Below are 12211 nucleotides of genomic sequence, written 5' to 3'. Positions count from 1 at the left end.
CGTGTGTACATAACCTTTGCCGACTACTACAAAATTAAATATTTGTTTTTTTTATTTGGCACTGTTATCTAAGTGTAACAATTTTATAGGTATATGTACATAAAAGTGTGTAAGTTACTTTCTAATACTATACAGAGCATCCGACAAGCAATCGGCAATTGACGCTAATCAGTCCTTTGAGTTGACGTGTCATAATAGTTACTGTTATCGCCGAAACACTTGACAGTATGTTAAATAATCAGCTTGACAAATAAACAGCCCTGCACAACGTTCTGCTGACAGACTGCTGGCCCGAGGTTTCTCAAAGTGGGGTACGCGAACCCCTAGGGGTTCGCCATTCGACGGCAGGGGGTTCGCGACAAGATTTACATAATGGTGGCTTGATAACTGATATCGAGTCAGAATTAAGGTTAAAATTGTCCAAAATTACTTCTAACATTTGCGACAAGAAACACCATTTTTTCTATATTAAGAAAAAAATTATAGAAAAGGTCTATAATTTTTTTCTTATTTCAAATAAATAACAGATGAGGGTTTATATTTCCTAAGCCGGATCTCGTCTTTTCTAATATTATAAAGCTGAAGAGTTTGTTTGTTTGAACCCGTTAATCTCAGAAGAAAATTATAGAAAAGGTCTATAATTTTTTTCTTATTTCAAATACTATCTCACCAGGTGAGATTTGTAGTCAAAGAATAAAAAAAAAAACATTTTTTGTGCTTAATTTAACTGTATTAGGTTGCCTTTGATCTAGTAGGATATTACTAATGCCAGATGTTAGACCATAACGAAAATATTTCATGAAGTATTTATAAAATTTTCAATAACTTAATAATACCTACCAATCGGAAATGGAGTCGCACGAATCTGCTGTATATTATTATCATGTGTGTTAATTATTCAATGATATTAATTAATTCAAGTAAAAAATTGGAGTAGGTAAGTAATAAACAAATATATAATTTTGGTGATTAAGTACATTACATTACTATGATAGCCCTGTGGGCAATGATATTAAATACTGTTAGATGTGTTTTAATTTAAAACGTAAACAGGTTCGTAAATAGTGATAACATTTTTTATATAATGATTTCCAAAGAATAGCGCCTGTTTCAAAAGATAAAAACCGGCCAAGTGCGTATCGGGCCCGTGTAGGGTTCCATAGATTAAGTTAGCACTTTAATCCATTATGTAATGCACGAAAATACCTATAATAATACCCCACGCCAAGGGATAGACGATAAAAAAATCATCCTCACTTTGCATGTAGGGAAGGAACCCCAAAATTCGATTTGATTAATATACATACTCCCAAATTAAATTTGTCTAGTTCTAACAGACTCTCAGTTATCTTACTGACAACTTTATCTTTTTAATTAACAACGGATATCGTATGCAATTTTAGATATCCAATTATGTTTTTTAAGTTGGTCGGCTATTAGGTATTCTTTAAATAGCCATTGCTACCTTAGCTGTTTTAGTTTTTCTTGTAATTTCATTACACTTGTATGTATATTCTACTTTCATGATTTTTTTCACGTATCCACAACCAATTGTTGAGCCGGTAGAGGGTTGTCTCTACTCAACTTGTCTCTAACAAAAAATAGCTCATAAAAGCTTAATATTTTACAAACTGATCCTTAGATCGGAAACTGTTGGTAGAATACCCCTCATTTTAAGATAACCCCACACTATAAACTAAGCTAACTAAGTAAAAAAATCCACCCCACTTCACTTGTAGGGGTACCAAAAAATATTTTTCAAAATTTTATTTTACGATTTTATTTTTAATGTTACATACTAATGCTATATTACAACTAAATTACAGCTTTCTAGTAGTAATAGTCTCAGCGCTAAACAGGACGGACAGACAGACGGATATGGCGGAACTATAAGGGTTCCTTGTGGATTTCGGTACCCTAAAAATAGAGTAAATAATTTGATTTTTTGTTTGTTTGCATTGAATATGCACTGAAACTACCGATTTGAAAATTCTTTTACTGGAAGGAAGTGGGAAGCTACTCAATCCCTGAGTGCTAAATGCTATCCCCGTATACGCACGGGTACAGGAACCACGCAGGTGAATAGCAGCGTCTGCTAGTGGGTAATAAATGTAATAATTATTTGTATTGGTCTTGAATGGGTAAAAGGTAGGTTAAATAAAAACATCTCTACAACAGTTCATTTAATTTAGTTTATTTTCAAAAGTTTTTTTCATATTACATAACACGTACACCAATTAATATCAAGAAAAAAGGAATAATTTCGACTAATTTTATCTGGAATTTGATTGTTTGAGAATGATGGTACCACTGTTCTCTATATATTCATGTTTCATGTATAATCGTCATAGATTACAAGACAACTGCAGCTGTAAACAAAAATATATTAGATAAAAAATATAATTTTGACGGCCTCCGTGGCGCAGTGGTATGGGCGGTGGATTTATAAGACGGAGGTCTTGGGTTCGGTTCCGGCTGGGCCGATTGAGGTTTTCTTAATTGGTCCAGGTCTGGCTGGTGGGAGGCTTCGGCCGTGGCTAGTTTCCACCCTACCGCCAAACGATTTAGCGTTCCGGTACGATGTCGTGTAGAAACCGAAAGGAGTGTGTGATTTCATCCTACTCTTAACAAGTTAGCCCGCTTCCATCTTAGATTGCATCATCACATACCATCAAATGGAATTGTAGTCAAGGGCTAACTTGTAGAGAATAAAAAAAAAAAAGAAAAAAGTATTAACTTACGGCACTCGTTTTTAGGTATACACTCGTTTGTGGAATAATCTCTGCGGTAGTCTTTTAGACAAACGCACTGCGGTCTGCACTTATGAGGAGTGTTGCATATTTTCGGCATTTCCGAACCGCAGAATTCTGAGAAACACGGTGGAGGACAGGGGTTCCATCTTTCATTGTTCCGAGTACATTCTACAGGAGCTGTGGAACAATCAAGCAGATGATTTGAAGCCCAGCTGTAGGATCAGTTGGGTTAATATCATTGTAGATTCTGACCAGTTAAATATTACCAAAAACTGGATGAGTCTAGCAAATAGTGAAGTACAGTACCTATAGTGCTTTTCAGATAGCATGGGCACGGTGACAGTTGCCTTATGACGTCCATAATACATAGCACGTACTATCATCACGAAACGCGGCCAACTTTTAACAGCGAAATAAACTGTAACTCGCACCATGCTATACGAAACGAATTGTAATCTACTAATATTGTAAAGGTGAAGAAATTTATTGCTCGTTTGGTTGAACGTGCCAATGTCAACTATTTGTTTGAAAAGAAAAGTATTTTTTTGTTAGGTTAGGAAATAACAGCATAGTGCTCAGAGCTATTTTCTGATATAGTAACAGCCTTCTAAGCGTTATTCACGTTGGGTCATTTCACATGTAATTTTTGTTCAAGGGCTTGTAGTCTATATGTAAGACGACGACACCGCCGCATAGCATCGTGTGCCCCCGCTTTTAATGATGATTATTTTGATGGAGAATTTATATATAACACTTACGACAGTCTGAAGCTAAGATACACCGTTCTTCCTCATCATTGGTTCGTAGATAGTTGCCCTGACAGACGCATCCTCCAGGGCAAGGCCATTGTGGTAAGCACGCCACTTGGAATATGTTGTCGTCTCTCGGACAGTAGTTTGTGGGACATTCGATCTTACATTGGGCATACGTTTCATTTCGACCGCATGGTATAATATCTGCAATATATTTATATTTCTTTATAATATACTAGAAGAACCTTCTAATTTCACTCGCGTTGTTTCCGTTCAAATATCAGAATCGCACCCCTGTTCTTTATAAAAGTGGTGCGTCATATTGCTATCAAAGGCTAACATCTAAGTATCTTTTTCTTGCCAGAGTTTAGACCTTTACCGTAGGAGGACGCGTTTTTAATTAAATACCTACATTCAAATTAAATTCATTTATTATCAGTTAATCAGTCAATCACGTTGAACTAATACCAATTACCTGGAATACATTCTCCATTGCTGTCATATTTGTATCCACTGATACATCTACACGGTGGACAATAAAACCCTGCTAAGGCTATACAAAAGTTGGTTTCTTCATTTATTCCACACACAGCGTCCACTAAAACAGATGAAAAACGTATCTTAACTTCAATTACAATAATTATACTATGTCGTAATTTATTTAAATATTACAAACAAATTAACTTTGCAATCCATTTTCTTTATCTCTTTTCCACATGTACATGATGTTATGGGCCTCTAGCCAGGCTACGAGTACATATCGATTCTCTCTCTACAAACGCTAACGAAGTTCGAAATAAAAAAATGTACGGGTATGACATTCGTTATCGATAGGTCACTTAATAATAAACTTATCATTCTACCAACCATGTCACATGTGACATGTCGTTTCTATTTCAACAAACAGTTCGCTTCGAAAGTTACAAAAGTGTACATTTCAGTACAGTACAGAAAAGGTCCTGTTCTATAATTCTGATTTGAAAAGATTTACTCGTTATTACACTTACGTGGAACGCATACTCCTTTGCTGTTTCTCAAGTATCCCTCCTGACAACTGCATCCTGGCACGCATCTGATTCTTTCCACTGCAGCTCCGTCAACGGCGAGTGGGCGCGGATAGTTGTCACTGCATTCCGAAGGTACTTCATTTTCCCCACAGACAGGTGCTGGAGACATTTCAATAAATATATCTTTAAAGATGTATGAATATGTGAAACGGAAATTCTCATTCTCTGCCATTCTAGGGTCTTATTTTGGTTACAGTTTGATTTGTTAATTAAGTTGTCCTGACAAGTGTTGTGAATATAACCTTTGTTCGACATTACTTTTCTTATATTTGTAATCACTTTTGAGTCATATAATATGTTTATTTAAATATTTAATATTTACACACACAAAAGGATTCGTTAAGTCAACTTATGAGTACTGCCACAGCAAAAACAAAACCGACTTCCTGAGGTAGAACATTGCAATTCAGTTAATGTTAGACGAGATAAAAATTAACTTACGACAATCGTTAATAGGTATACATTCGTCTGTGTCAAAGTCTCTGCGGTAGTCTTCTAGACAAACGCACTGCGGTCTGCACACATGAGGAAGTAAAGTGTTGCATGTTTTTGGCACCACTTCCAAATTACCGCAATATTCTGAGAAACATGGCGGGGGGCAGGGATCCCATCTTTCATTGATGCGGGTACATTTTACAGGAGCTGTGGACAAAACAAGCAGATGATTAAGAGGTAATTTGGGTTATAAGGAGTAGGATATTAATTATTATTATAGTCTCCGATTCCGGAGGGTGTGAGTACGAATCCAGCCCGGGGCATGCACCTCCTACTTTTCAATTGTATGCAAATTAAATATCACGTGTCTCACACGGTGAAGGAAAAACTTCGTGAGGAAACCTGCATACTTGAAAACTTTCTAATTTCTCTGCGTGTGTGAAGTCTGCCAATTCTGATGATGATGATGATGATGATGATGATAATAATTTATATAAAACACTTACGGCAGTCAGATGCTAAGATACACCTTTCTTTTCTATCATTGGTCCGTAAATAATTGCCCTTACAGACACATCCTCCAAGGCAAGGATTCGGTGGTAAGCACGCCACTTGGAATATGCTGTCGTCGCTTGGACAATAGGTTGTGGGACAATCGAACTTGCATTGGGCATACGTTTCATTTCGACCGCAAGGTATAACATCTGCAATATATATTTCTTTATAATGTACTAGCAGAACCTCGCGATTTCAAACGCGTAGTTTCCGTTACCGTAAGAATAAGGGGATAAAATATAGCTTATAGCACTCAGGGATAATGTAGCTTCCAAACAGTTAAAGAACTTTTCAAACAGTAGGAGGACGCGTGCAATTGAGATATTTACTCATCAGCTGCACTTACACGATTACTAATTTAATCTATCAATACAATTTAATTAAATACATTCTAGTTAAATTCATTTATTATCAGTCAATCACGTTGAACCAATTACAATTACCTGGAATACATTCTCCATTGCTATCATATTTATAACCCCTGATACATCTACACGGTGGACAATAAAATCCTGCTAAGGCTATACAAAAGTTGGTTTCTTCATTTATTCCACACACAGCGTCCACTAAAACAGATAAAACGTATCTTAACTTCAATTACAATAATTATACTATGTCGTAATTTATTTAAATATTACAAGTAAATTAACTTTGCAATCCATTTTTTTTATCTCTTTTCCACATGTACAGGATGTTATGGGCCTCTAGCCAGGCTACGAGTACATATCGATTCTCTCTCTACAAACGCTAACGAAGTTCGAAAATTAAAAATGTATGGGAATGACATTCGTTTCCGATAGGTCACTTAATAATAAATTTATCAGTCATGTCACATGTGACATGTCGTTTCTCTTTCTACAAACAAGACCGCTTCCTGTTCTATAATTCGGATTTGAAAACATTTACTCATAATTACACTTACGTGGAACGCATACTCCTTTGCTGTTTCTCAAGTATCCCTCCTGACAACTGCATCCTGGCACGCATCTGATTCTATTCACTGCAGCTCCGTCAACGGCGAGTGGGCGCGGATAGTTGTCACTGCATTCCGAAGGTACTTCATTTTCCCCACAGACAGGTGCTGGAGACATTTCAATAAATATATCTTTAAAGATGTATGAATATGTGAAACGGAAATTCTCATTCTCTGCCATTCTAGGGTCTTATTTTGGTTACAGTTTGATTTGTTAATTAAGTTGTCCTGACAAGTGTTACAAATCATAACCTTTGTTCGACATTAGTTTTCTTATATTTGTAATCACTTTTGAGTCCTATACTATGTTTATTTAAATATTTACACACACAAAAGGATTCGTTAAGTCAACTTATGAGTACTGCCACAGCAAAAACCGACTTCCTGAAGTAGAACATTGCAATTCAGTTAATGTTAGATGATATTAAAATTAACTTACGGCAATCGTTTATAGGTATACACTCGTTTGTGTCAAAGTTTCTGCGGTAGTCTTCTAGACAAACACACTGCGGTCTGCACACATATGGAAGTAAAGTGTTGCATATTTCTGGCACCACTTCCAAATTACCGCAGTATTCTGAGAAACATGGTGGGGGGCAGGGATCCCATCTCTCATTGATGCGGGTACATTTTACAGGAGCTGTGGACAAAACAAGCAGATAATTAAGATGTAATTTGGGTTAATATTAATTATTATTATTCTTTTTGCAGATTGAATCTATTTAATTTTAAGGTTAAGTCAATTGGGCACCCATATGGTTTCGTTATGTCAATCTGTCCATCTGTCCAAGGTCTAGCTCAGAGTACATTAATTACGCCGACAAAGTCGTAAAATAATGATGATGATGGTGATTATGGTGATGATGATGATGATGATGATGATGATGATTATGATGATGATGATGATGATGATGATAATGATGATGATGATGATGATTTATATAAAACACTTACGGCAGTCTGATGCTAAGATACACCTTTCTTTTCTATCATTGGTCCGTAAATAATTGCCCTTACAGACACATCCTCCAAGGCAAGGATTCGGTGGTAAGCACGCCACTTGGAATATGCTGTCGTCGCTTGGACAATAGGTTGTGGGACAATCGAACTTGCATTGGGCATACGTTTCATTTCGACCGCATGGTATAACATCTGCAATATATATTTCTTTATAATATACTAGCAGAACCTCGCGATTTCACCCGCGTAGTTTCCGTTACCGTAAGAATAAGGGGATAAAATATAGCTTATACCACTCAGGGATAATGTAGCTTCCAAACAGTGAAAGAACTTTTCAAACAGTTTCAGTAGTTTCGGAGCCTATTCAATGCAAACAACAAATCTTTCCTCTTAATAATATTAGTATAGATTATTTTTCTACTTTTGGAAGACGGTTTGGCGTTATAATTATATATGTACAGATCAATACATATACAAAAATTAAGGGTCTGTCTGTGATTTCAAAATAAATTGGTTTTCACATTACAATCTCCTATGATTTTGTATTGGGCTATTGCAAAGCGATAGAGGTAAATATTTTGGACAAAGCAGGGTCAACCCGTGGTATGAAGCACGAGCATAATTCTTAGAGATTGATTGCAACTATATCATTTGCTAGGGACGTTGGGCAAACAAAACTACACTAGCGTAGGTTATTATAGGTCAGATGCACGTCTGATAGTGATCTACGATCGCAGCAAATATAATGCTTTTAGGGAACGTCATGGGATAAAAATTATTTCTCTATTCTGCCCCCGTATTCTATTAAGTTACAACGCTGTGACATCGTTGTTTTCTATGAAAACTTCGTTGTTAGTGACATTTTTATTTGGCACCCCATTAATAAACTTCAAATTCGAATAAAACTTTTTATAGACGAATATTTCATCGACGAGTACAAAATAGCGGAATTGCATCCCCGTTCTTTAATAAAGTGGTGCGTCATTTTGCTAGCAAAGGCTAACATCTAAGTAAGCTCTGGCTTTTTCTTGCCAGAGCTAGACCTTTATCTTGGAGGACGCTCGCAATTGAGATATTTACCCAACAGCTGCACTTGCATGATTACTAATCTAATATATTATTTGCTATCAATAGAATTTAATTAAATACATACATTCTAATTAAATTCATTTACTATCAGTTAATCACATTGAACCAATTACAATTACCTGGAATACATTCTCCATTGCTATCATATTTATAACCACTGATACATCTACAAGGTGGACAATAAAACCCTGCTAAGGCTATACAAAAGTTGGTTTCTTCATTAATTCCACACACAGCGTCCACTAAAACAGATGAAAAACGTATCTTAACTTCAATTACAATAATTATATTATGTCGTAGTTTATTTAAATATTACAAGTAAATTAATAATTAATAAAACTTAACAATCGACTTTATTTACTAACCTCTTTTCCACATGGACATAATATTATAGGCCTCTAGCCATGTTACGAGTACATATCGATTATCTTTCTACAAACGTTAACAAAATTCTAAAATTAAAAAATGTATGGGAATGACATTCGTTATCGATAAGTCTAATAATGATAAACTTACAAATCATGTCACATGTGACATATCGTTTCTATTTCAACAAACACTATAGCTTTGTAAGTTACAAAAGTGTATCTTTCAGTACAGTATAGAACAGGTCCTCTTCTATAATTCGGATTTAAAAAGATTTACTCGTAATTACACTTACGTGGAACGCATACTCCTTTGCTGTTTCTCAAGTATCCCTCCTGACAACTGCATCCTGGCACGCATCTGATTCTATCCACTGCAGCTCCGTCAACGGCGAGTGGACGCGGATAGTTGTCACTGCATTCCGAAGGTGCTTCATTTTCCCCACAGACAGGTGCTGGAGACATTTCAATAAATATATCTTTAAAGATGTATGAATATGTGAAACGGAAATTCTCATTCTCTGCCATTCTAGGGTCTTATTTTGGTTACAGATTGATTTGTTAATTAAGTTGCCCTGACAAGTGTTGTGAATCATCACCTTTGTTCGACATTAGTTTTCTTATATTTGTAGTCACTTTTGAGTCCTATACTATGTTTATTTAAATATTTACACACACAAAAGCATTCGTTAAGTCAACTTATGAGTACTGCCACAGCAAAAACCGACTTCCTGAAGTAGAACATTGCAATTCAGTTAATGTTAGACGATATTAAAATTAACTTACGGCAATCGTTTATAGGTATACACTCGTTTGTGTCAAAGTCTCTGCGGTAGTCTTCTAGACAAACACACTGCGGTCTGCACACATATGGAAGTAAAGTGTTGCATATTTCTGGCACCACTTCCAAATTACCGCAGTATTCTGAGAAACATGGTGGGGGGCAGGGATCCCATCTCTCATTGATGCGGGTACATTTTACAGGAGCTGTGGACAAAACAAGCAGATAATTAAGAGGTAATTTGGGTTAATATTAATTATTATTATTCTTTTTGCAGATTTAAGCTATTTAATTTTAAGGTTAAGTCAATTGGGTACCCATATGGTTTCGTTATGTCAATCTGTCCATCTGTCCAAGGTCTAGCTCAGAGTACATTAATTACGCCGACAAAGTCGTAAAATAATGATGATGATGATGATGATGATGGTGATTATGGTGATGATGATGATGATGATGATGATGATGATGATGATGATGATGATGATGATGATGATGATGATGATGATGATGATAATGATGATGATGATGATGATTTATATAAAACACTTACGGCAGTCAGATGCTATGATACACCTTTCTTTTCTATCATTGGTTCGTAAATAATTGCCCTTACAGACACATCCTCCAAGGCAAGGGTTCGGTGGTAAGCACGCCACTTGGAATATGCTGTCGTCGCTTGGACAATAGGTTGTGGGACAATCGAACTTGCATTGGGCATACGTTTCATTTCGACCGCAAGGTATAACATCTGCAATATATATTTCTTTATAATATACTAGCAGAAGCTCACGATTTCACCCGTGTAGTTTCCGTTACCGTAAGAATAAGGGGATAAAATATAGCTTATGCACTCAGGGATAATGTAGCTTCCAAACAGTGAAAGAACTTTTTAAACAGTTTCAGTAGTTCCAGAGCCTATTCAATGCAAACAACAAATCTTTCCTCTTAATAATATTAGTATAGATTATTTTTCTACTTTTGGAAGACGGTTTGGCGTTATAATTATGTAGGTGTACATGTAAAGATCAATACATTTACAAAAATTAAGGGTCTGACTGTGATTTCAAAATAAATTGGTTGCTATCAAAGGCTAACATCTAATTATCTAGCTTTTTCTTGCCAGAGTTAGACCTTTACCGTAGGAGGACGCGTGCAATTGAGATATTCACTCATCACTGCACTTACACGATTACTAATTTAATCTATCAATATAATTTAATTAAAAACATTCTAATTAAATTCATTTATTATCAGTCAATCACGTTGAACCAATTACAATTACCTGGAATACATTCTCCATTGCTATCATATTTATAACCACTGATACATCTACAAGGTGGACAATAAAACCCTGCTAAGGCTATACAAAAGTTGGTTTCTTCATTTATTCCACACACAGCGTCCACTAAAACAGATGAAAAACGTATCTTAACTTCAATTACAATAATTATACTATGTCGTAATTTATTTAAATATTACAAGTAAATTAACTTTGCAGTCCATTTTTATCTCTTTTCCACATGTACAGGATGTTATGGGCCTCTAGCAAGGCTACGAGTACATATCGATTCTCTCTCTACAAACGCTAACGAAGTTCGAAAATTAAAAATGTATTGGAATGACATTCGTTTTCGATAGGTCACTTAATAATAAATTTATCAGTCATGTCACATGTGACATGTCGTTTCTCTTTCTACAAACAAGACCGCTTCCTGTTCTAAAATTCGGATTTGAAAAGATTTACTCGTAATTACACTTACGTGAAACGCATACTCCTTTACTGTTTCTCAAGTATCCCTCCTGACAACTGCATCCTGGCACGCATCTGATTCTATCCACTGCAGCTCCGTCAACGGCGAGTGAGCGCGGATAGTTGTCACTGCATTCCGAAGGTACTTCATTTTCCCCACAGACAGGTGCTGGAGACATTTCAATAAATATATCTTTAAAGATGCATGAATATGTGAAACGGAAATTCTCTTTCTCTGCCATTCTAGGGTCTTATTTTGGTTACAGATTGATTTGTTAATTAAGTTATCCTGACAGGTGTTGTGAATCATACCCTTTGTTCGACATTAGATTTCTTATAATTGTAATCACTTTTGAGTCCTATACTATGTTTATTTAAATATTTACACACACAAAAGGATTCATTAAGTCAACTTATGAGTACTGCCACAGCAAAAGCAAAACTGACTTCCTGAGGTAGAACATTGCAATTCAGTTAATGTTCGACGATATAAAAATTAACTTACGGCAATCGTTAATAGGTATACACTCGTCTGTGTCAAAGTCTCTGCGGTAGTCTTCTAGACAAACGCACTGCGGTCTGCACACATGAGGAAGTAAAGTGTTGCATGTTTTTGGCACCACTTCCAAACTACCGCAGTATTCTGAGAAACATGGTGGGGGGCAGGGATCCCATCTCTCATTGATGCGGGTACATTTTACAGGAGCTGTGGACAAAACAAGCAGATGATT

General features: G+C 36.0%; 1 protein-coding gene across 1 annotated transcript in view; it reads right to left on the bottom strand.

Annotated features, from left to right (window-relative positions):
* Positions 1–2227: 2227 nt before the first annotated feature.
* Positions 2228–12211, bottom strand: part of LOC112046652 (zonadhesin-like) — a 13160-nt gene continuing 3176 nt past the window's right edge. Inside the window, exons 3-20 of the mRNA XM_024083362.2 lie at positions 11986–12186; positions 11491–11649; positions 11013–11135; positions 10281–10478; positions 9736–9936; positions 9246–9404; positions 8704–8826; positions 7490–7687; positions 6975–7175; positions 6485–6643; positions 6006–6128; positions 5514–5711; positions 5014–5214; positions 4513–4671; positions 3981–4103; positions 3512–3709; positions 2742–2930; positions 2228–2369 (exon numbers count right to left, since the gene is read on the bottom strand). Coding sequence (XP_023939130.2) covers positions 2353–2369; positions 2742–2930; positions 3512–3709; positions 3981–4103; positions 4513–4671; positions 5014–5214; positions 5514–5711; positions 6006–6128; positions 6485–6643; positions 6975–7175; positions 7490–7687; positions 8704–8826; positions 9246–9404; positions 9736–9936; positions 10281–10478; positions 11013–11135; positions 11491–11649; positions 11986–12186 — 2930 coding nt within the window. The 3' untranslated portion in view covers positions 2228–2352. The remainder of the gene's footprint in view (positions 2370–2741; positions 2931–3511; positions 3710–3980; positions 4104–4512; positions 4672–5013; positions 5215–5513; positions 5712–6005; positions 6129–6484; positions 6644–6974; positions 7176–7489; positions 7688–8703; positions 8827–9245; positions 9405–9735; positions 9937–10280; positions 10479–11012; positions 11136–11490; positions 11650–11985; positions 12187–12211) is intronic.

Source organism: Bicyclus anynana, chromosome 10, assembly GCF_947172395.1.
Source record: "Bicyclus anynana chromosome 10, ilBicAnyn1.1, whole genome shotgun sequence".
Taxonomy (NCBI): domain Eukaryota; kingdom Metazoa; phylum Arthropoda; class Insecta; order Lepidoptera; family Nymphalidae; genus Bicyclus; species Bicyclus anynana.
The sequence above is the reverse complement of the archived record's forward strand: the minus strand, read 5'-3'. Positions and strand labels throughout refer to the sequence as shown.